We start from the raw sequence: 24,746 nt of genomic DNA, 5'->3' as shown, positions 1-24,746 counted from the left end.
TACATGCCAGTCTGTATTTTATCTTTGGTGGTTATGATATCGTTTCGGACCTTGAGCGTGGCTGAGGTGTACCCATGACCAGCTCGGAAACCAGATTGCATAGCGGAGAAGGTACAGTGGGATTCGAAATGGTCGGTGATCTGCTTGTTAACTTGGCTTTCGAAGACTTTAGAAAGGCAGGGCAGGATGGATATAGGTCTATAACTGTTTGGGTCTAGAGTGTCACCCCCTTTGAAGAGGGGTATGACTGCAGCAGCTTTCCAATCTTTAGGGATCTCAGAAGATATGAAAGAGAGGTTGAATCGGCTAGTAATAGAGGTTGCAACAATTTTAGCAGATCATTTTAGAAAGAGAGGGTCCAGATTGTCTAGCACAGCTGATTTGTAGGGATCCAGATTTTGAAGCTCTTTCAGAACATCAGCTATCTGGATTTGGGTGAAGGAGAAGCGGGGGGGGGGGGGGGGGGCCTTGGCCAAGTAGCTGTGGGGGGTGCAGGGCTGTTGGCCGGGGTAGGGGTAGCCAGGTGGAAATCATGGCCAGCCGTAGAAAAATGCCTATTGAAATTCTCGATTATCGTGGATTTATCGGTGGTGACAGTGTTTCCTAGCCTCAGTGCAGTGGGCAGCTGGGAGGAGTTGCCCTTATTCTCTGGTGTCCCCAAACATTTTGGAATTAGTGCTACAGGATGCAAATTTCTGTTTGAAAAAGCTAGCTGTAGCTTTCCTAACTGACTGTATATATTGGTTCCTGATTTCCCTGAAAAGTTGCATATCGCGGGGGCTATTTGATGCTAATGTGGTACGCCACAGGATGTTTTTGTGATGGTTAAGGGCAGTCAAGTCTGGAGTGAACCAAGGGCTATATCTGTTCTTAGTTTTACATTTTTTTAATGGGGCATGCTTATTTAAGATGGTGAGGAAAGCACTTTTAAAGAACAACCAGGCATCCTCTTCCACTTCCAGGATACCCGGGCCAGGTTGATTAGAAAGGCTTGCTCGCTGAAGGGTTTTAGGGAGTGTTTGACAGGGATGAGGGGTGGTCGTTTGACTGCGGGCCCATTACAGATGCAGGCAATGAGGCATGATCGCTGAGATCCTGGTTGAAGACAGCGAGGTGTATTTAGAGGGCAAGTTGGTCAGGATGATATCTATGAGGGTGCCCATGTTTATGGATTTAGGGTTGTACCAAGTAGGTTCCTTGATAATTTGTGTGAGATTGAGAGCATCTCATTGAGATTGTAGGACGGCCAGGGTGCTAAGCATATCGCAGTTTAGGTCATCTAACAGTACGAACTCTGAAGATTGTAGGGGGGCAATCAATTCGCATATGGTGTCCAGGGCACAGCTGGGGGCTGCGGGGGTCTATAACAAATGGTACCAGTGAGAGACTTATTTATGGAAAGGTGGATTTTTAAAAGTCGAAGCTCGAACTGTTTTGGCACAGACCTGGATAGTATGACAGAACTCAGCAGGCCATATCTGCAGTAGATTGCAACTCCACCCCCTTTGGCAGTTCTATCTTGACTGAAAACGTTGTAGATGGAAATGTCACATTTTTGGTGGCCTTCCTAAGCCAGGATTCAGACATGGCTAGGACATAAGGGTTGGCGGAGTATGCTAAAGCAGTGAATAAAACAAACTTAGGGAGGAGGCTTCTGATGTTAACATGCATTAAACCAAGGCTTTTACGGTTACAGAAGTTAACAAATGAGAGTGCCTGGGGAATAGGTGTAAAGCTGGGGGCTACAGGGCCTGGGTTAACCTCTGCATCAACAGAGGAACAGAGGAGGAGTAGGATAAGGGTACGCCTGAAGTCTATAAGAACTGGTTGTCTAGTGCACTGGGAACAGAGAATAAAAGGAGCAGATTTCTGGGGGTGGTAGAATAGATTCAGGGTATAATGTACAGACGTGAGTACAGTGGAGGTAAACCTAGGCATTTAGTGACGATGAGAGAGCTTGCATCTCTGGAGACACCAGTTAAGCCAGGTGAGGTCTCCCCATGTTTGGGGTGTGTGACAAAAGAGCTATCTAAGGCATGTTAAGCTGGACTAAAGGATCTACAATGAAATAAAACAGCAGAAGACAAGCCATATTGACATTAGAGAGAGGTATATGTAGCCGAGTGATCATAGTGTCCAAAGAGCAGCAATAGGTGAGTCAGGGAGCTGTTCGGTAGTCGCTACTATGCTAGGCGAGCAGGAGGCACAGCGTTCAGAAAGCTAGCGGCCGGAGCTAGCAGATGGGTCTTCGGCGACATCACCACGGAAAAGCCTGCTGAAACCACATCGGATGATTATGTTGGCAGACCAGTCGCGATAGATTGGCGGGGCTCCATGTTGGCAATAAAGGGTCCAGGCCAATTGGCAAAAGAGGTATTGTAGCCCACAAATTAGTGGGTATACCTCTTCGGCTAGCCAGGAGATGGGCCGAGCTCAAGGCTAGCTCAAGGCTAACTGGTGCTTGCTTCAGTACAGAGGCGTTAGCCAGCAGTAGCTACTTGGTTGCAGCTAGCTAGTTGTGATGATCCGGTGTAATGGCCCAGAGTTTGCCGCAGGAATCCGGCGATGTGGTGGAGAAAAGGATTCCGATATGCTCTGGGTTGATATCGCTTTGTGCATCGGTAGTGACCGAGCTAAAGCTGGCTGGTGTCCGAGCTAAAAGTGAAGACCGCTAGCTGTGGCTAAAAGTGACTACTAGCTAGTAGCTGGCTAGTTACTGATGGAGGTTCCAGTTATAACATATAAAAAAAGCAGATCTGTACCACATTGGGTGAGGCGGGTTGCAGGAAAGTATATTTAGATCGTATGTTTAAAGTGAGATTAAAAATATATATGAAAAAAATTGAGGAAATCAACTATTTACATGGGACAAGATGGGACAAGACAAACACACATCCGACTGCTACACCATCTTGGATTAAGTAAGGAAAAAAAGCTAGCCTTTGCTTTCCTAACTGACTGTGTATATTGGTTCCTGGTTCCTGTCTTCCCTGAAAAGTTGCTTATCACGGGGGTTATTCGATGCTAATGCAGTACTTACAAGCCCTTAAATCTTCTTAAGGCTAGGCGTCCCGCTAGTGGGACACCTGTCGACAACATCCAGTGAAATTGGAGGGCGCACAATTCAAATAAATAATCGTAATATTAAACATTTATGAACATACAAGTATCTTATATCGTTTAAAAGCTTCAATTCTTGTTAATCTAACTGCATTGCCGATTTATAATAGGCTTTACAGCGAAAGCATACCATGCGATTGTTTGATGACGGCGGCCCACATCAATATATTTTTCAACATAAAATCACACATAGCGCTTAAATTGAATATCTTCCTCTCTTTGCAATCCCAAGGGTCCCAGCTAAAACATGAATGGTCGTTTTGTTAGATAAAATCCTTCTTTATATCCCAAAATGTATGTTTAGTTGGCGCCATCGATTTCAGTAATCCACTCGTTCAACATGCAGACAAAGGAGTCCAAAAAGCTACCGCAAACTTTGTTCAAACAAGTCAAACAATATTTCTATTTAATCCTCAGGTATCCTAAAATGTAAATAAACTATAATGCAGTTTAAAAAAAAGCAGCAGTAAAATAACAATAGTGAGGCTATTTACAGGGGGTACCAGTACAGAGTCAATGTGTCGGGGCACCGGGGTTAGTTGAGGTATTTGAGGTAATATGTACATGCAGGTAGATCATAAACAGAGAGTAGCAGCAGTGTAAAAGGGGGGGGGGGGGGGGCAATGCAAATAGTCTGGTTAGCCATTTGATGAGATGTTCAGTAGTCTTGTGGCTTGGGGGTAGAAGTTGTTTAGAAGCCTCTCGGACCTAGACATGGCGCTCCAGTACTGCTTACTCTGCGGTAGCAGAGAGAACAGTCTATGACTAGGGTGGCTGGAGTCTTTGACAATTTTTAGGGCCTTCCTTTGACACCGCATGGAGGTCCTGGATGGCAGTGACGTACTGGGCCTTACGCACTACCCTTAATAGTGCCTTGCGGTCAGAGGTTGAGCAGTTGCCATAACAGGCAGGCAGAATGCTCTCGATGGTGCAGCTGTAGAAGCTTTTGAGGATCTGAGGACCCATGCAAAATCTTTTCAGAATCTTGAGGGGGAATAGGTTTTGTCTAGCCCTCTTCATGACTGTCTTGGTGTGCTTGGACCATGTTAGTTTGTTGGTGATGTGGATACCAAGGAACTTGAAACACTCAACCTGCTCCACTACAGCCCCTTCGATGAGAATGGGGGCGTGCTCGGTCCTCCTTTTCCTGTAGTCCACAATCATCTCCTTTGTCTTGATCACGTTGAGGGAGAGGTTGTGGTCCTGGCACCACATGGCCAGGTCTCTGATCTCCTCCCTATAGGCTGTCTTGGTGTTGTTGGTGATCAGACCTACCACTGTTGTGTCATCAGCAAACTTAATGATGGTGTTGGAGTCATGCCTGGCCATGCAGTCATGAGTCAACAGAGAGTACAGAAGGGGACTGAGCACGCACCCCTGAGGGGCCCCCGTGTTGAGGATCAGCATGGCGGATGGGTTGTTACCTACCCTTACCACCTGGGGGCGGGATCCAGTTGCAGAGAGAGGTGTTTAGTCCCAGGGTCCTTAGCTTAGTGATGAGCTTTGAGGGCACTATGGTGTTGAACGCTGAGCTGTAGTCAATGAATAGCATTCTCACATAGGTGTTCCTTTTGTCCAGGTGTGAAAGGGCAGTGTGGATTGCAATAGAGATTGCATCATCTGTGGATCTGTTGGGGCGGTATGCAAATTGGAGTGGGTCTAGGGTTTTGGGATAATAGTGTTGATGTGAGCCATGACCAGCCTTTCAAAGCACTTCATGGCTACAGACGTGAGTGCTACTGGTCGGTAGTAATTTATGTAGTTTACCTTAGTGTTCTTGGGCACAGGGACTATAGTGACCTGCTTGAAACATGTTAGTATTACAGACTCAGACAGGGAGAGGTTGAAAATGTCAGAAGACACTTGCCAGATGGTCAGCGCATGCTCAAAGTACACATCCTGGTAATCCGTCTGGCCCCGCGGCCTTGTGAATGTTGACCTGTTTTAAGGTCTTACTCACATCGGCTACAGAGAGTGTGATCACATAGTCGTCCGGAACAGCTGGTGCTCTCATGCATGTTTCAGTTTTACTTGTCTCAAAGCCAGCATAGAAGTAATTTAGCTCGTCTAGTAGGCTTGTGTCACTGGGCAGCTCGCAGCTGTGTTTCCCTTTGTAGTCTGTAATAGTTTGCAAGCTCTGCCACATCCGATGAGCGTCGGAGCCTGTGTAGTATGATTCGATCTTAGTCCTGTATTAACACTTTGCCTGTTTAATGGTTCGTCGGAGGGCATAGCAAGATTTCTTATAAACTACTTGAAAGCTCCCTTTAGCTCAGTGTGGATGTTGCCTGTAATCCATGGCTTCTGGTTGGGGTATCAGTCACTGTGGGGACTACGTCATCGATGCACTTATTGATGAAGCCATTGACTGATGTGGTGTACTCAATGCCATCGGAAGAATCCCGGAACATATTTCAGTCTGTGCTAGCAAAACAGTCTTGTAGTTTAGCATCTGATTCATCTGACCCCTTTTTTATTGACTGAGTCACTGATGCTTCCTGCTTTAGTTTTTGCTTATAAGCAGGAATCAGGAGTATATAATTATGGTCAAATTTTCAAAATGGAGGGCGAGGGAGAGGTTTGTATGTGTCTCTGTGTGTGGAGTAAAGGTGGTCTTGAGTTTTTTTCCCCTCTTGTTGCACATTTAACATGCTGGTAGAAATGAGGTAAAACTGATTTAAGTTTCCCTGCATTAAAGTCCCCGGCCACTAGAAGTGCCGCCTCTGGATGAGGGTTTTTGCTTAGGGCCTTATACAGCTCATTGAGTGCTGTCTAAGTGCCAGCATCGGTTTGTGGTGGTACGAAGAATATAGATGAAAATTCTCTTGGTAGATAGTGTCGTCCACACATTGTCATGCGAGCGAAACCTCAAGACTTCCTTAGATATCGTGCACCAGCTGTTATTTATAAATATACATAGAGCGTCACCCCTTGTCTTACAAGAGGCTGCTGTTCTATCCTTTCGATAGAGTGTGTAACCTGCTATACGTGCTTGTAGATTTTTCCACTTTATTATCCCGCGATTGTACGTTGGCCAATAGTATCGATGGCAAAGGCAGATTAGCCACTTGTCGCCGGATCCTTACAAGGCACCCCGCTCTCCTTCTGTGATATCGCCGTCTGACGGGGATGAGGGCCTCGTCGGGGGTCTGGAGAAAATCCTTCTCTTCCTACTCATTAGTCTCAGTGCTTTTCTCAGCTGCTGACTCAATGTTAAATGCATTGAGGTCCATTGTTGTGTGGGCTTAGTAACGTTATGGTCAGCTAGGTTATTGGGAATAGGCTTTATGAAGTAGAATTCTGATAACCAGGTCTCATCATTTCAGTGAAGCAGGGAAAGAAATAGCTTTTTATTTCCATGAGTCCTGTGAGGTACTACAATAAAATGAACATGCCACAGTAAGAAACTAGGCAACGGGACTTTGAAGTTGATTCAAGCCCCAGTTTTCCCAACTGTAGAAATGTATACTCAGTGGCTCTCTAGATCGTGACAAAAACTAATAGACCTAGATAATATCCAACTCCTCAGTCTCCTGCCTCCCTCACTGTATCATGCCACAAGGCAAGACCCAGATGCAGACACAGGAGGCAGATGGTTGGAGTCTAACAATGTTTAATAATAAAAAGGGGTAGGCAAGAGAATGGTCGTGGACAGGCAAAAAGGTCAAAACCAGGTCAGAGTCCAGGAGGTACAGAGTGGCAGGCAGGCTCGTGGTCAAGGCAGGCAGAATGGTCAGGCACAATGTCCAGAAACAGGAAAGGGTCAAAACCAAACATACAAGACGAACTGGCACAAAGAGATAGGAAACAGGGATAAATACACTGGGGAAACAAGCGACACCTGGAGGGGGTGGAGACAATAACGAGGACAGGTGAAACTGATCAGGATGTGAGGGGTGTGACACACTGGGCCAAACACCACTTCATGCGCCCTTTTGTCCATTTCATCCGTTTACTATGGAGACAATGCAGGAACCACATGGTTGCCAGGTAATTAAGACTCCATCACAGAAACCCTGTGATGGACTATCGCCAGGGAGACCAGAGGTGGGAAAATTAATTGTGGTAAAATAACAGGGGTTGATGGTGGTATATGGGTTAAATCTTCTTTTCATGGCTTGCCAGTAGATTCCGGAATTCACCAGTCCAGCACTTGGGTACCTCATCTCAGAAATCTCTGAGTAAACTATACTGAACAAAACAACTATTTTAAATATTTCTCCCCAATTTTGTGATATCCAATTGGTAGTTACAGTCCTGTCCCATCGCTGCAACTCCTGTACGGACTCGGGAGAAGAAAAGGTCGAGAGCCGCGCGTCCTCCTAAACAAACTCCACCAAGCCACACTGCTTCTTGACACAACGCCCGCTTAACCCGGAAGCCGGCCGCACCAATGTGTCAGAGGAAACACCGTACACCTGCCGACCGCGTACATTGCGCCCGGCCCGCCACAGGAGTCGCTAGTGCACGATGGGACAGGAACATGCCTGCCAGCCAAACCCTCCACTAACCCGGACGACGCTGGGCCAATTGTACGCCACCCCATGAGTCCCACGGTCATGGCCAGCTGCAACAGAGCCTGGACTCAAACCAGGATCTCTAGTCGCACAGCTAGGACTGCGATGCAGTGCCTTAGACCACTGCATCTCTCGGAAGGCCACATACAACCATTTCTAATGTTTTACTCTGTTACTGTTCATATGAGGAAATCAGTCAACTGAAATATATTCATTAGGCCCTAATTTATGGATTTCACATGACTGGGAATACAGATATGCATATGTAGGTCAAAGATACCTTAAAATAATGGGTCTCAAAATGGGCCTGAGGATCGCATCCTGTATTTCTGTGCATTAAAATTGCCATCAATAAAATGTCAGTAGCTTATGCCTGCCCATACCATAACCCCACCACCACCCTGGGGAACTCTGTTCACAACATTGAGGTTAGCAAATTGCTCCCCCACATGACGCCATACACGGGGTCAGCGGTTGTGAGGCCGGTTGGATGTACTGTCAAATTCTCTAAAACGATGTTGGAAGCGACTTATGGTAGAGAAGTTAATTCAGTTCTCTGGCAACAGTTCTGGTGGACATTCCTGCAGTCAGCATGCCAATTGCAAGTTCCCTCAAAACATCTGTGGCATTGTGGCCACTAAGGCCTTTTATTGTCCCCAGCACAAGGTGCATCTGTGTAATGATCATGCTGTTTAATCAGCTTATTGATATGCCACACATCTCAGGTGGATTATCTTGGCAAAGGAGAAATGCTCAATAACTGGGATGTAAACAAATTTGTGCACAACATTTGAGAGAAATAAGCTTTTTGTGCGTATGGAACATTTCTGGGATCGTTTATTTCAGCTCATGAAACATGGGACCAACACTTTACATGTTGCATTTATATTTTTGTTCAGTGTAGCCATCTCTTTAAGGATAGTGTTTTTCATTGGACTATAGCCACCAAGTAACCTCCAGATTGACCAAATGTCACATATTACACAATGTCCCCCCACTCCCTGCCTGCCCTGAAGTGACACAGTGTTGACACTGTCCTGTCTAAGGGTTGGGTTGATAGTGTGTCACAGCACGTCTGTGTAGAATGTCATAGCAACTTGTTTGGGACAACCACGCACACATTTCCCACATTTCTCTCTCATCCTTCTCTCCTTACTTGATCTCTGGCACACATACCTCCCTGTCTCAGTCTTCTACCCATCTGTTTCAGGTCTCCTTCCATCCTCTTTCTCATTCCTCTCTCCATCTCTCTCTCTCTGTGTCCAGGCTGTACCAGTGAAGCTGTCCCTGGATGCTTTGCTGCAGATGTCCAGTTGTCAGGTGCAGGACACCATGAGACAGCTGGGCTCTGAACCAGAGGAGTGCTCCCGACTCACTGCTGCCCTCTCCTGCCTAAAGAGTGCCAGTGAGACATGTTTTCTGTAATTAATAACAGTGCTTATTGATGCTGTGTGCTCTGTAGTTTAGTAATGTTTGTAACTCTAACTTCTGACTTCTGCTTTAGGTGGGGACATCAGAGAAGACCCAGGAACCTGGATATCAGAGCCTCCCCGCCGTGACAGTAACACCTTACCTCCTCCGGACCGTCGCCCCTCCACCCCCGCCACACTACCCCGTGGCTCCATCCTCAGTCCGCATACCCACGCCCGTTCTGTCTCTGTGACTGTCGTACCCTGTGTGGACGATAAGGGGCATCAAGTCTACACAGGAGGCATGTCGGACGCTTTCCCCTCCTCGCCACTGCTCTTCTCCAATTCCCCTCCCTCCAAGAGACGCGCCAAGCACCCTCCACGCATGTCCCCCTCCCGAAAATTGCTGCAACTCCCCTTCAATATCACCCTCACACGCAGCAAGAGCCACGAGTCACAGCTGGCCAACCGCATAGAAGAGCCAGTGCCCAACAACAAGTGGGTGTTTCTCTATTATGTCGTCTTTAATTAAATTAATTAAGGCAGCCATTTTGTTGTGTTCCTTTGTTGATTGAACTAGCTATTTTGTGTTTTCTTTTATTGAATATGAGCGACAATTTTCATAGCAAGTGTGGGTGTTTGAGTTAAAACCTATGGAATGAGTTGGTTTCTCTGTGAATGATGTGTCTGTTCTCTGAGTGACCCACACAGCTAGCCCTCTCTTTGTTCTGCAGGGGTGGGAAGAAGAACAAGCTGCTCCTGAATGTGCACATTAACAGTAGCAGTGGAAACGGGTGTGAAGACTCCACCCGGACCCCTGGCCCAGCCACCGCCCCCTACACCCTCCCAGGAACCCCTACGCTGCTGGAGCGTGAGTCCTGATGCCCCAGTGGAACCTGGGAACTCTGCCTTTCTGTTTCCCTCTCTACTTGATTGGAACTACATCACTTTTCTCCTTTTTCTTTCTCCCACTCTTTGTTTCTCTTCCTCCACCTCCAACTTTCTAGCTCCTGTCCTCTGTTCCCCTTTCTGTCTAGTTCCTCTCACACTCTCTCTCATTCCCTTCCAGATAACCTAGCATTGCACCGGGGGTCTCCACAGATGATGAGGAGGGATATCGGCCTCTCTGTAACACACAGGTAGGACACATCATCAAGACCTGTGTCACATCATACTTAAGTATCTATCGTTTAAGCCCTAGAGGCCCTCAGGGTCTTAGTGGAGTTTGTGATGGGACTGTGAAAAAATGCATCCCGGTTTTGAGCTCAGCGTTCTACCTTGGCACAGACCACAAACATTTCTTGCATCGGTCTGGTGAGAATGGCGTCTCAAGAATCTGAGAATTTGAGTAATGCAGACACTCAGCCAGACCCGTGTTTATCTGACTGGAAAGTGTATATTTATTCATTTTGATATTGCATGAAAGTTCTGGGAAAATAAATAACAGATTCCAATGAAAACCATTTCGGATATGACAGAATTCCAACACACTTCTCTTGAACATCCCAGTTTGTCCACTACCCAGTAGGCACCTCCAACATTAGAAGCTGTGATATAACTGAAATATATTCATGCTTTGCTCTCTCTCCTTCTAAGGTTTTCAACCAAATCCTGGCTCTCACAGACATGCCAGGTGTGTCAGAAGAACATGATGTTTGGTGTTAAATGCAAACACTGCAAGTAAGAAGAAACCTTCTATACATCGCTGCTTTCATTTGTTCACAAGTCATTCTTTGCTCCTCTTCGAACTACTCTGTCCTCTGCTTCCAGGTTAAAGTGCCATAACAAATGTACCAAAGAAGCCCTTCCCTGCAGGATATCTTTTCTCCCACGTAAGACCTGGTCCATTCCTGCATACAAAACGGCAAAAAATGCACACTGTAATGATCCTTTTCCCGGTACATCCCAAGAATGTAAATTTAGTACTGAGTCATTGTTCCCTATATTTCAGTCCCGCAAATCCGCCGGGCAGAATCCGTACCGTCCGATATCAATAATCAAATTGACCGTACGGCAGAGTTACCAATCCAGTTTGGCACTTTACCTAAGGTGCTAACCAAAAAGGTAGAAAAAAATGTTTTAGCATACGTGTGTATGTGTATTAATAGTAATGTCACCATACATGGAACCTCTAATTTGTCCTGAACCTTAATTTATGAAACCTTTCTGTTGAAAACCCTCTCTTTCAGGACAACCCTCCCATGCTGAGCCAGATGGATTCCAGCAGTAACCCTTCCTCCACCACTTCCTCTACGCCCTCCTCGCCCACCCCCTTCCAGCAGAGCAACCCCCCCAGCATCAACGCCACACCGCCCCCCAACTCCTCGCCCGGCCCCCAAGGGCCCCGAGACAGCCGCTTCCACTTCCCAGGTCGGGCCCTCACAATGACAGGCCCAAGCACGCTCTAGATTCCTACTCTGTTCCACAAACATGTAACTCCAAAGCAACAGTACTCCTGTATCTCTCACAGGCCCCCACCCCAAAGACTCTAGATTCCTACTCTGTTCCACAAACATGTAACTCCAAAGCAACAGTACTCCTGTATCTCTCACAGGCCCCCACCCCAAAGACTCTAGATTCCTACTCTGTTCCACAAACATGTAACTCCAAAGCAACAGTACTCCTGTATCTCTCACAGGCCCCCACCCCAAAGACTCTAGATTCCTACTCTGTTCCACAAACATGTAACTCCAAAGCTACAGTACTCCTGTATCTCTCACAGGCCCCCACCCCAAAGACTCTAGATTCCTACTCTGTTCTTCTAACTCACAACACTGAACTCCAAATCCACCCTAAGCCAGTAAAATAACATCTCTAATCATACTCCAATTCATAATCACACTTAATTTGCTCTATTACCACTAATCATATCCTATTATAACATTTCCTTAACTGCTTGTGGCTTATCTAACCTTGTCTAACCCAATCATATCGCTCTCTCCTCTCCATTTTCCTCTGGTGGTTGTTTCTCATCTTGTCCTTTAGCTGGCGGTTATTTACAACCTAGACAACAGTTTATTTTCCCTGGTGAGTTAACACTGAGTTAATATCGCTCCCTCCATGTGTGTCCTGTAGTCCCGCCCAACTCGTAAAATACCATCCCCTTTTCATGTGTTGTCATCTGCCACTGTCCTTTATGACAAGCTTTTAGCAAAGCCATACTATTACATGCTGATGGCTTTGGCTTTTACAGTGCATGGCTGCTCTCTGGTGGACAAAAAGGTGAACTGACTGAATGCTGCTTGGCGCTGTGTATAGTCGGACAGAGTTAGAGGCAGCCATCACAATTTAGAGGATGCATGCTCTGAAGTGAAGTGAAGACAGATAGGGTTAGTTAAATAATAGTTTTACTATGAATCAGATATTTGTGTTCTTTTGCTCAACATCCTCATTGTCCCACACACAGATGTTTCCTCTTCACCATATCCTGTTGGACTACACTCTGAAGGCTACCATGACACTGGGTAAGAGGCAACAGCTTAGAGTCCGAGTAAAGACCATTTAAAATGTTGTGGTTTTTCACCCACATTGTCTACTGTAAGTCCCACCATAATTTACCATAGTTTCTACTAGACAGGGTTACGTTAAAATTAGGAACCGCTGTTTATGGTGATGTTTGTCCCCACAGAGACACACAGCAACTGGCACAATCAGAACCTCCATGTCAAGGACAGGAATGTGGAGCGGTGAGTACTCAAAATCCCCGGTGGCAGAAATAATAATAATAATAATAATGTATTAATTACATTTGTAAAGCACTTTTCACTTTTCATTATACAATCATCTCAAAGTGCATAAGATTAAAAATAAATAAACTAGTTCAAAAACAAATATGTACTGTGTGTCTAACCAAATCATAACAGCAACAATCAAAGTGTAGGAGGAAGGGTAGGACAGATGATAGGACTGATGATAGAGAAAAACATTAAGGTCTGCTTTAAAAGCCCCAACAGTCTGAACAGCCCTGACATTATCAGGGAGGGAGTTCCATAGGTGTGGTGCTTGGGAGGAAACGGCACGGTCCCCCATTGTGCGGAGCCTGGTCCTGACGGCATGGAGGAGTTTAACGTGGCTTGAACGTAGGGGGCGTGGAGGTTCATGGGGGAGAATTGGTCTGACAGGTAGGTGGGTCAGATGCCATTCAAGGTTTTTCAGATGAAGTGGAGAATATTATAGTCAATTATTTGAGGAACAGGTGGAGCTCAGCAAGAATGGGGGGGTGGCAGACTTTTTAGTTTATGTCAAGAACTGCGTTCCCATGATCAATTCTGGAGAAAATGAATACATGGATTAGCTTTTCTGCGTCAGATGTTGTGAGGGAGGGTCTTAGGCGGGAGATGTTCTTCAGGTGAAAGAATGGTGTTTAACAGACTAATGTGGACATTGAAGGAGAGAGCAGGGTCAAATTTCACACCCAAATTAGTGATGACTGATGAGAGTGGGATGATGTGGCTGTCTATGGCAGGGAGGATGCTGCATGGCGAATGCTGTAGGGCGGATGCTACAGGAGTTGATCTGCTGGGGGCTGTCTATCAGTATTGCCTTTGTTTTGCTGCTGTTGAGTTGGAAGGAGTTGTTCTGCTTTTAAGATTTGACCTCTTCCAGACAGTCTGACAAAGTTGACAGAGCAGATGTTGAGTCAGGCTTTGTCTGCGTAGCAGTGCAATTGGACACTGTACTGTCTGAAGATCTGGCCAAGTGGGAGCATGTAGAGCAGGAATAGGATAGGTGCTAACACCAACCCTTGTGGGACACCGCAGGCTATGGCGGACTCCTCTGATCTTGCCTCACTGAGGGTGACATTCTGCTTGCGGTTAGAGTGGTAGGAGTTAAACCAGTTTAGTGCAGTCCCACAGATTGGTAATGTGCTCTCTGAGGCGCTCCAGTAGAATGGCGTGATCCAGAAGAATCAAGATGGTGGGAGATCCTGTATCTGCAGCCATGAGCAGGTCATTTACAACCTTCACCAGAGCTGTCTCAGTACTGTGCAAGGACCTAAAGCCAGACTGGTGAGCTTCACAAAGCTGGTTAGCACTGATGTGTGAGTGAAGCTGAGTTGCCACTATCTTTTCCAGGACTTTAGATAAAAATGGGAGGTTGGAAATAGGCCTGTAGTTTGAGATGAGGTCTTGGTTTCTTGAGCAAGGGGGTGATGACAGCAATGTTGAACAGTGACGGCACCTGGTCAGTGTGGAGATAATTGTTGAACAGGTTGAAAGCAGCTGAGCATGTTTTGAACATTGACGTTACAATAGGGTCATGGGGGCCACCGGTAGTCTTCATTTTTTAGATATGGGTGGTGGGGTAGGAGCAAGAGTGGGGTTGAGGTTGTAGGATACAATGTTCTGTCCAATGGTGTTGATTTTAGCCTTGAAGAACTCAACAAATTGGTTGCATTGTTCGGTAGTTGCTGAGGAAGTGAAATAGAAGACGGTTCCATGTTTTGCAATGGGGAAATCACCCCCACCTGATCAAGTGAGAGTTCTCTAGTCGAGTTGATTATGTGGTGCAATGATACTGATATGATCATTTTACCATCTAGAAAAATGAATAAAAGGCTGGTTCTCTATTTCTCTAAGGAGATGGCGCCGGAGGAGATGGCTGACGTTCTTGTATGGTCCCCTAACCAGTTGTGCTATTGTGTGTGTTTTTTCAAATTATTTGTAACTTGTTTTGTACATAATGTTTCTGCCACCGTCTCTTATAACCAAAATGAGCTTCTAAATATCAGGACAGCGATTACTCACCCCATACTGGAAGAAGATTTTTTCTCCAGACACCCGACAAGGCCCTCATCCCCTTCATTTGCAGGAGAAAGAGATGGAGAAATCGGGGACGTAGGTCTGGGTGCTTGTAAGGATCCGACAGCGAGTGGGTAATCTGCCTTTACCATCGGTCCTATTAGTACAATTATTGGATAAAATGATAGACAAACTATGAGCACGTATATCCTACCGTTTTCAAGGAGTGGGACTCTAACCCGGAAGCTTATAAGAAATCCCGCTATGCCTTCCGACAAACCATCAAACAATCAAAGCGTCAATACAGGACTAAGATTGAATCGTACTACACCGGCTCCGACACTCGTCGGATGTGGTAGGGCTTGCAAACTATTACAGACTACAAAGGGATGCACAGCCGCGAGCTGCCCAGTGACACGAGGCTACCAGACAAGCTAAACTACTTCTATGATTGCTTCGAGGCAAGTAACACTGAAACATTCATGAGAGAATCAGCTATTCCGGACGACTGTGTGATCACGCTCTCCGTAGCCGATGTGAGTAAGACCTTTAAACAGGTCAACATTCACAAGGCCGCAGAGCCAGATGGTTACCAGGATGTGTACTCCGAGCATGCGCTGACCAACTGGCAAGTGTCTTCTGACATTTTCAACCTCTCCCTGTCTGAGTCTGTAATACCAACATGTTTCAAGCAGACCACCATAGTTCCTGTGCCCAAGAACACTAAGGTGACCTGCCTAAATGACTACCGACCTGTAGCACTCACGTCTGGGGCCATGAAGTGCTTTAAAAGGCTGGTCATGGCTCACATCAACACCATTATCCCAGAAACCCTAGACCCACTCCAATTTGCATACCGCCTCAACAGATCCACAGATGATGCAATCTCTATTGCAATCCACACTGCCTTTCCCACCTGGACAAAAGGAACACCTATGAGAATGCTATTCATTGACTAAATCTTAGCGTTCAACACCATAGTGCCCTCCAAGCTCCACTAAGGTAAGTACCCGGGGACTAAACACCTCCCTCTGCAACTGGATCCTGGACTTCCTCACGGGCCGCCCCCAGGTGGTAACCCCAGGTGGTAAGTGTAGGTAACAACACATCCGCCACGCTGATCCTCAACATGGGGGCCCCTCAGGGGTGCGTGCTCAGTCCTCTCCTGTACTCCCTGCATGGCCAGGCATGACTCCAACACCATCATTAAGTTTGCTGATGACACAACAGTTGTATGCTTGATCACCGGCAAGGATGAGACAGCCTATAGGGAGGAGGTCAGAGACCTGGACAACAACCTCTCCCTCAACGTGATCAAGACAAAGGAGATGATTGTGGACTACAGGAAAAGGAGAACCAAGCACGCCCCCATTCTCATCAACGGGGCTGTAGTGGAGCAGGTTGAGTGCTTCAAGTTGCTTGGTGTCCACATCACCAACAAACTAACATGGTCCAAACACACCAAGACAGTCGTGAAGAGGGCACGACAAAGCCTTTTCCCCCTCAGGAGACTGAAAATATTTTCTATTAGTCCTCAGATCCTCAAAGTGATACAGCTGCACCATCGAGAGCATCCTGACTGGTTGCATCACTGCCTGGTTTGGCAACTGCTCGGTCTATGACCGCAAGGCACTACAGAGGGTAGTGCGTTCGGCCCAGGACATCACTGGGGCCAAGCTTCCTGCCATCCAGGACCTCTATACCAGGCGGTGTCAGACGAAGGCCCTAAAAATGGTCAACGACTCCAGACACCCTAGTCATAGACTGTTCTCTCTGCTACCATACGGCAAGCGGTATCGGAGCACCAAGTCTAGATCCAAAAGACTGAACAGCTTCTACCCCAAAGCAATAAGACTCCTGAACAACTAATCAAATGGTTCCCAGATTTTTGCATTGCCCCCCCCCCCCCCCAATCCCCTTTTTACGCTCTGTACCGGTACCCCCCGTATATAGCTATTGTTATTTTACTGCTGCTCTTTAATTATTTGTAACTTTTATTTTTTATTTAACACGTATTTTTCTTGGAACTGCATTGTTGGTTAAGGGCTTGTGAGTGAGCATTTCACTGTGACAAATACATTTTATTTTATTTCATTTGGGTTTCAGTTTTTATTCCAATCTCTCTAACTGTGCTGTTGTGAGCAAATAAACCAGCAAAAAAAATCAAACTGACTTCTGAAACTGATTCCCAGAAATCTCAATCTGCAATTGATTGAATATCCCCCTGATTGTATGTTTTGTCTGGGTTGACATGACACAATTTGTGCATGCTTTGTCTCTGTGTATTCAGGAAGAGGAGGAATACCCAGGGGATGAGGGAAACGGAAGCAAGGAGGGCAGAGAGAAGGGCCACTCAAACGGAGAGTGTGATGGGGACGAGATAGAGGACCTGCCCAGCTACCGGGGCCGACTAGCCGGTGGCCAATGGAGGGGGCCTATCTCCCGTAAGGCCAGCCAGACCAGCGTATATCTGCAGGAGTGGGACATCCCCTATGAGCAGCTGGAGCTGGGGGAGCTCATTGGCAAGGTGAATGACTCCAGCTTTACATGGTGGTAATTTTGCACTCGGCGGTCAGTTTATTAGGTACACCTACTCGTTCGCTCCTACAGACAGTGAGTCATGTTGCCATGGCTTGCTTATAGAATACAGGAAGACAGGCATGGAGGCATTAGGTTACTGTTGGATTGAAAGTTAGAATGGGCAAACCGAGTGACTAAAGTGTCTTTGAGCGTGGTATGACCATCGGTGCCAGGCGCGTTGGTTCTAATATCTCAGAAATGGCCGGCCTCCTGGGGTTTTCAAGTAAAACAGTGTCTAGGGTTTACCAAGAATGGTGGGACAAACAAAAAGCATCCAGTCAGTGGCAGTCCTGTGGACGAAAACAGCTCGTTGATGAGAGAGGGCGAAGGAGAATGTCAAGAATCGTGCAAGCTAATAGGCGGGCCACAAACAGGCATATAACGGTGCCGTACAACAGTGGTGTGCAGAACAGCATCTCGGAAAGCACAACTCGTTGGTCCTTGCCATGGATGGGCTATTGCAGCAGACGACCACACCGGATTCCAGTCCTATAAGCTAAAAAGAAGAAGAAGAGGTTCTAGTGTGCACGTGATCACCAACACTGGACAATTGAGGAGTGGATAAACATTGCCTGGTCCGACGAATCCCGGTTCCTGTTGTGGACTAAATTAGAGTTCCTTGAATGGGAACAGAAAAAAATAGCTAATAACACAAGTACCCATACATACTTCCCTATTCCAGGGCCGTTGGGGGAAGGTGCATAAGGGGCGCTGGCATGGAGAGGTGGCCATCCGGCTGCTGGAGATAGATGGTAATAACCAGGACCACCTGAAGCTGTTTAAGAAGGAAGTGATGAACTACAGGCAGACCCGCCACGAGAACGTGGTCCTCTTCATGGGGGCCTGCATGGCCCCGCCACACCTCGCCATCATCACCAGGTTAGGGGGAAGGAAGTGGGAAAGGGAGGTGGGGATGTCTAGGGGAATTGAGCAGAGAAAAGCTGGAACCCTTGAATCAATCTATGAGAGGTATTAAATGTGTCTTGGTTTAACAAATGAGGAAACCAGGAAAGGCTTTGTTTTGACATTTCCTCTGGTTTTCTCTCAGTTTCTGCAAAGGTCGGACACTATTCTCTGTTGTAAGAGATGCCAAAAACACGCTAGACATCAACAAGACAAGGCAGATCGCTCAGGAAATTGTTAAGGTGTGGTACTACTCAACTTCTCTTGAATTGTAAGTACATTGTAAGCAGCCTACTCTTCCTTTCACTGAAATGACGAAACTCTGACCTCTCCCTCAGGGTATGGGCTACCTTCACGCTAAAGGAATCGTTCACAAGGACCTGAAGTCCAAGAATGTGTTCTATGACACAAACAAAGTGGTAATCACAGACTTTGGCCTTTTTGGAATGTCCGGAGTGGTACAAGAGTACCACAAGAGGTAAGCAAAAAAAAACGTTGTCAAAAGTTAAACACACTAGCCTCCCAAGTGGCGCAGCTGTCTAAGGCGTTGCATCGCAGTGCCAGCCACGACCGGGTTAGGGCAGGGTTTGGCCAGCTGGGATGTCCTTGTCCCATCACGCTCTAGCGACTCCTGTGGCGGGCCGGGCGCATGCACGCTGATGCGGTTGCCAGGTGTACTGTGTTTCCTCCGACACATTGGTGTGGCTGGCTTCCGTGTTAAGCAGGCCTTGTGTCAAGAAGTAGTGCGGCTTGGTTGGGTTGTGTTTCGGGGGACGCATGGCTCTCGACCTTCGCCTCTTCTTAGTCCATACGGGAGTTGCAGCGATGTGACAAGACTGTAACTACCAATTGGATATGACAAAATTGGGGAGAAGTATATATATATAAACAAATTAAACATACTGAGGAGTATACTTCTACACCTTTTCAGTCCAGATGAAGGATCAAAAATGTATGTTTGTCCATCTGTGGGTGTCTGTGTGCGTGTCCAGGCAAGAGAACGAGCTGAGGCTCCCTCATGGCTGGATCTACTACCTGGCCCCTGAGATCGTCCGCAGAATGGGCACTGGAAACCATGAGGACCGCCTGCCTTTCTCCAATGCTGCAGACGTCTATGCCTTTGGGTACACACAACTTCATCTCATCTTACATCCTGCCATAATAATAATACTGCATTTATACTGAACAAAAATATAGATGCAACATGTTGGTCCCGTGTTTCATGAGCTGAAATAAAAGATCCCAGACATTTTTCATACCCACAAAAAGCGTATTTCTCTCAAATTTTGAGCACAAATGTGTCTACATCCGTGTTAGTGAGCCTTTTTCTGCCAAGATAATCCATCCACCTGACAGGTGTGGCATATCAATAAGCTGATTAAACAGCATGATCATTACACAGGTGCACCTTGTGCTGGGGACAATAAAATGGCACTCTAAAATGTGCAGTTTTGTCACACAACCCAATGCCACAGATGCCTGAAGTTTTGAGTGAGTGTGTCATTGGCATGCTGACTGCAGGAATGTCCAACAGATCTGTTGCCAGAGAATGTAATGTTCTTTTCTGTACCATAAGCCGCCTCCAACGTCATTTTAGAGAATTTGGCAGTGCATCCAACCGGCCTCACAGCCGCGGAACTGTAACCACGCCAGCCCAGGACCTCCACATCTTTCTTCTTCACCTGTGGGATCATCTGATGGTGGGGGTGCTGAGGAGTATTCCTGTCTGTATCATTGAAATTGTTGCATTTATATTTTTGTACAGTATACTTAAATATAGGACATCTGAATGTTTTAAAAAGAAAATGTGGGCGATACATACATAAATATGCTGAAATGTGGCTCCCCATGAAATGAATGTGTGAGTAGGTGTATGCTGTTTGTATACAGGGTTAGGACTCAGGTGCTAACCATACAGTATATTTCAATCCCTAGCACCATTTGGTATGAGCTGCAGGCCCGTGGCTGGCCACTCACCAACCAGCCGGCGGAGGCCACCATCTGGCAGGTGGGCAGTGGAGAGGGCATAAAGAAGGTCTTGGCAAAGGTCAGCCTGGGCAAGGAGGTTACGGTAAGGTCAAAGAGCAGTGTGATGTCCTCTGGGAAGCTTAGTATACTGTATTGACATAATAAACCAAACAATATTATTCTCAGTGTGCGAGTGATATAAAACAGACTGACATTGCACTACCAGAGCCAAAACATTTGGATGGATTATCATCTACTGTTTATAGCCATAAGGATGGATGTGGGATTAGATACATACCCCCTCCCTCCTTTCCTGTAGGAGATACTGTCTGCCTGTTGGTCTTTCAAGCTGGAAGAGCGTCCCTCCTTCACCCAGCTGACTGACATGCTGGAAAAGCTGCCGAAGCTCAACCGCAGGCTTTCCCACCCAGGACACTTCTGGAAGTCAGCCGAGTATGTATCCTAAAGACCAGGATCCCTTTTGAGATATACTGAATATACTCACTGTATATATGTGTATATGTGTGTATATATGTGTTTATATATATATATATACAGTGAGGGGGAAAACGTATTTGATCCCCTGCTGATTTTGTACGTTTGACCACGGACAAAGAAATGATCAGTCTATAATTATAATGGTAGGTTTATTTGAACAGTGAGAGACAGAATAACAACAAAACAATCCAGAAAAACGCATGTCAAAAATGTTACAAATTGATTTGCATTTTAATAAGGGAAATAAGTATTTGGCCCCTCGGCAAAACATGACTTAGCACTTGGTGGCAAAACCCTTGTTGGCAATCACAGAGGTCAGACGTTTCTTGTAGTTGGCCACCAGGTTTGCACACATCTCAGGAGGGATTTTGTCCCACTCCTCTTTGCAGATCTTCTCCAAGTCATTAAGTTTTCGAGGCTGACGTTTGGCAACTCGAACCTTCAGCTCCCTCCACAGATTTTCTATGGGATTAAAGTCTGGAGACTGGCTAGGCCACTCCAGGACCTTAATGCGCTTCTTCTTGAGCCACTCCTTTGTTGCCTTGGCCGTGTGTTTTGGGTCATGCTGGAATACCCATCCACGACCCATTTTCAATGCCCTGGCTGAGGGAAGGAGGTTCTCACCCAAGATTTGATGGTACATGGCCCCGTCCATCTTCCCTTTGATGCGGTGAAGTTGTCCTGTCCCCTTAGCAGAAAAACACCCCCAAAGCATAATGTTTCCACCTCCATGTTTGACGGTGGGGATGGTGTTCTTGGGGTCATAGGCAGCATTCCTCCTCCTACAAACACGGCGAGTTGAGTTGATGCCAAAGAGCTCCATTTTGGTCTCATCTGACCACAACACTTTCATCCAGTTGTCATCTGAATCATTCAGATGTTCATTGGCAAACTTCAGATGGGCATGTACATGTGCTTTCTTGAGCAGGGGGACCTTGCAGGTGCTGTAGGATTTCAGTCCTTCACGGCGTAGTGTAGTTGGTGACTATGGTCCCAGCTGCCTTGAGATCATTGACAAGATCCTCCCGTGTAGTTCTGGGCTGATTCCTCACCGTTCTCATGATCATTGCAACTCCACGAGGTGAGATCTTGCATGGAGCCCGAGGCTGAGGGAGATTGACAGTTCTTTTGTGTTTCTTCCATTTGCGAATAATCACACCAACTGTTGTCACCTTCTCACCAAGCTGCTTGGCGATGGTCCTGTAGCCCATTCCAGCCTTGTGTAGGTCTACAATCTTGTCCCTGACATCCTTGGAGAGCTCTTTGGTCTTGGCCATGGTGGAGAGTTTGGAATCTGATTGATTGCTTCTGTGGACAGGTGTCTTTTATACAGGTAACAAACTGAGATTAGGAGCACTCCCTTTAAGAGTGTACTCCTAATCTCAGCTCGTTACCTGTATAAAAGACACCTGGGAGCCAGAAATCTTTCTGATTGAGAGGGGGTCAAATACTTATTTCCCTCATTAAAATGCAAATCAATTTATAACATTTTTGATGTGTTTTTCTGGATCTTTTTATTGTTATTCTGTCTCTCACTGTTCAAATAAACCTACCATTAAAAATATAAACTGATCATTTCTTTGTCAGTGGGCAAACGTACAAAATCAGCAGGGGATCAAATACTTTTTTCCCTCACTGTGTATATATATATATATATATATATATATATATACACACACTACTTCTCCTACGTCTATGGGGATGCCACTGTTGGTTTTGGGCTCTCTCATGGCTGGATGTACCTGTTGATCCCTGTCCCTCCAGTGATGTCACATTGGATGGAGCTGGGAGAACAGGAGGTGTTGATATGAGTGTGTGAATAAGAATGTGTTTATGGTGGAGGGGTGTAGCCATCCGACAAACCTGGGTCTACTGTATGTTTTTTTTTGTAGGACCTTTGATTTAAATAACTAAAATGGATGAATGTGATGCAAATTACCAGCTTTATACAGTGAGAAGAAATGTCGTCTTAAATAGGGAATTTTTGCTAAAAAATCATTTTTAAGTAAAGTTGAACAAGACAAAAGGTTTAATAGCCTGTTGAAACTGTTTGGTTTGTGACTGTTAATTTCAGAGCTGAATGCCTAAATCTGTCCATGTTTTAAAAGGGAGTGTACTTTATAATAGCACCACCCCCTACCCCTCTCCCTGTGGGCAGTGATTGGAGGCTTGAGTGTCACACCTCTCCTGTGTCCCCCTTTCTGTCAATATTTCTTTCATACCTCACTTGTCATCTTTGTTTGGGTCTCCCTCCCTCCCCCCTCCCCTTCTGGGCGCTGCTGCTTTCTCCTGGATGACCACTGACTGACTCCACCTGTTCCTGCTCCACTTCACTCACCATCCCTCCCTCCCTCTCGCTCTTCCTCTCTGGGCGCTGCTGCTCTCTCCTGGATGACCACTGACTGACTCCACCTGTTCCTGCTCCACTTCACTCACCATCCCTCCCTCCCTCTCGCTCTTCCTCTCTGGGCGCTGCTGCTCTCTCCTGGATGACCACTGACTGACTCCACCTGTTCCTGCTCCACTTCACTCACCATCCCTCCCTCCCTCTCGCTCTTCCTCTCTGGGCGCTGCTGCTCTCTCCTGGATGACCACTGACTGACTCCACCTGTTCCTGCTCCACTTCACTCACCATCCCTCCCTCCCTCTCGCTCTTCCTCTCTGGGCGCTGCTGCTCTCTCCTGGATGACCACTGACTGACTCCACCTGTTCCTGCTCCACTTCACCCTCCCTGTCTCCCTTGGTCCCCTCCACCTCCTCTTTACTTCCACCCCCCTCAAACATCAACTCTTGTTTCCCCATATTATTTTTTCCCTCCTCCACTCCTTGATCTATCCCATTATCTTTCTTCTTCTTTCCTTGCTCTCTGTATGAAGACCCTGGGTTCATCATCATTGCCTGCGGGACCATTGCAGTCAGGGTCTGCAGTCTCGCTGCCCCTACATATACAAATAACACATATCTCAGTGATCACCGGTGCTTATCAATCCATAGGAATAGCCTGTTTGGTATTAGATTCAGAGGAATGGACAACCCAGCAGAATAACTGGTATCAAAGCCAATAGTGCCACCAATATATAGAGTCATGTATCTTTGTCAACTTGCTAAATGTACCATAATGCACTGTCTGGGTTGTTTGTTAGTTTCTTGTTCTTTGCCTAACTGCAGTTTGTGTATTAACATTTTGGTGCTAGTAGTGGCTAATGCAAACAGTCTAGTCTAACCACTTGCTTTCTTTCAATTTTCCTCTCTCTCCTCTTTTTTCTCTCTCTATTTCTCGCTCTCTCTCACCCTACAACTTAGGTTGTAGCCTTCAGTATGCAAGATGAAGTAATAATGAGGTTCAATGTAAGATGTTGACTTGCCTCTTGTGCACTCTTTGTGTGCCTGTGTCAACATGCTTGTTTGGTTGGTTGCTGAATGTAATGTACTGGACAACCACAGATTAACCCTGTGAAAGACTGCAGTGATTGAATGTTAGCAGTGATAACAAAGATAAATGTATCCGATATATAAATATAGATAGAATTGTTTTATTTAATGTACAGATAACATTTATTTTATGTGTACAAAGTTTTTTCATTACATTATAGGTACTTCACATCTAATTATGTAGAACTTTAAAACATTTCCCCCTCACAAAACACTGTGTAAACAAAAATTGTACATTAAAAGATGGGTTGGTGTTTTTTATGTCATAAGAATGTATATTTTTGTACAGATTGTGGCTACATTCAAGGTGTTTCTGGTTTCCTCAGTGAAAGACGATAAAACTGAACTCACATCATTTGGTTCTGTGTCTTGTTGTGGAATGCTGACAACAGTTTAAATGTATGATCAGTTTGATAAAGGTATCACTTTACATTAAGGATTTAAGCAGCTACATTACAAGCACACTTTCCACTAGACACCCTTTATACAGTTGATTTATCTCCAAGTGTTTTGATTTGATTTAAAGGGGCAATCCGGGATTCAAAATGTTGATTGACCTTAAATATGGGTGTCACTGA

At 46.0% G+C, this 24,746-nt stretch overlaps 1 protein-coding gene across 6 annotated transcripts in view; it reads left to right on the top strand.

Moving 5' to 3' along the window:
* Positions 1–24,523, top strand: part of LOC139383130 (kinase suppressor of Ras 1-like) — a 61,490-nt gene extending 36,967 nt beyond the window's left edge. For 3 of the 6 annotated variants that reach the window (XM_071127471.1, XM_071127475.1, XM_071127474.1), the window contains 19 exons: positions 8,904–9,042; positions 9,142–9,544; positions 9,781–9,917; positions 10,116–10,185; positions 10,643–10,726; positions 10,817–10,878; positions 10,998–11,110; positions 11,236–11,416; positions 12,032–12,073; positions 12,453–12,510; positions 12,675–12,732; positions 17,078–17,314; positions 18,050–18,246; positions 18,416–18,512; positions 18,609–18,748; positions 19,263–19,394; positions 20,206–20,341; positions 20,558–20,691; positions 23,613–24,523. In XM_071127471.1, the coding sequence (XP_070983572.1) occupies positions 8,904–9,042; positions 9,142–9,544; positions 9,781–9,917; positions 10,116–10,185; positions 10,643–10,726; positions 10,817–10,878; positions 10,998–11,110; positions 11,236–11,416; positions 12,032–12,073; positions 12,453–12,510; positions 12,675–12,732; positions 17,078–17,314; positions 18,050–18,246; positions 18,416–18,512; positions 18,609–18,748; positions 19,263–19,394; positions 20,206–20,341; positions 20,558–20,691; positions 23,613–23,691 (2,499 nt within the window). In that variant the 3' untranslated portion in view covers positions 23,692–24,523. The remainder of the gene's footprint in view (positions 1–8,903; positions 9,043–9,141; positions 9,545–9,780; positions 9,918–10,115; positions 10,186–10,642; positions 10,727–10,816; positions 10,879–10,997; positions 11,111–11,235; positions 11,417–12,031; positions 12,074–12,452; positions 12,511–12,674; positions 12,733–17,077; positions 17,315–18,049; positions 18,247–18,415; positions 18,513–18,608; positions 18,749–19,262; positions 19,395–20,205; positions 20,342–20,557; positions 20,692–23,612) is intronic. The other 3 variants (XM_071127473.1, XM_071127476.1, XM_071127477.1) reach the window with 2 other exon arrangements.
* Positions 24,524–24,746: the final 223 nt, after the last annotated feature.

This window comes from Oncorhynchus clarkii, chromosome 24, assembly GCF_045791955.1.
Source record: "Oncorhynchus clarkii lewisi isolate Uvic-CL-2024 chromosome 24, UVic_Ocla_1.0, whole genome shotgun sequence".
In the NCBI taxonomy this organism is placed as follows: Eukaryota; Metazoa; Chordata; class Actinopteri; order Salmoniformes; family Salmonidae; genus Oncorhynchus; species Oncorhynchus clarkii.
This window is presented reverse-complemented; position numbering and strand designations above follow the sequence as displayed.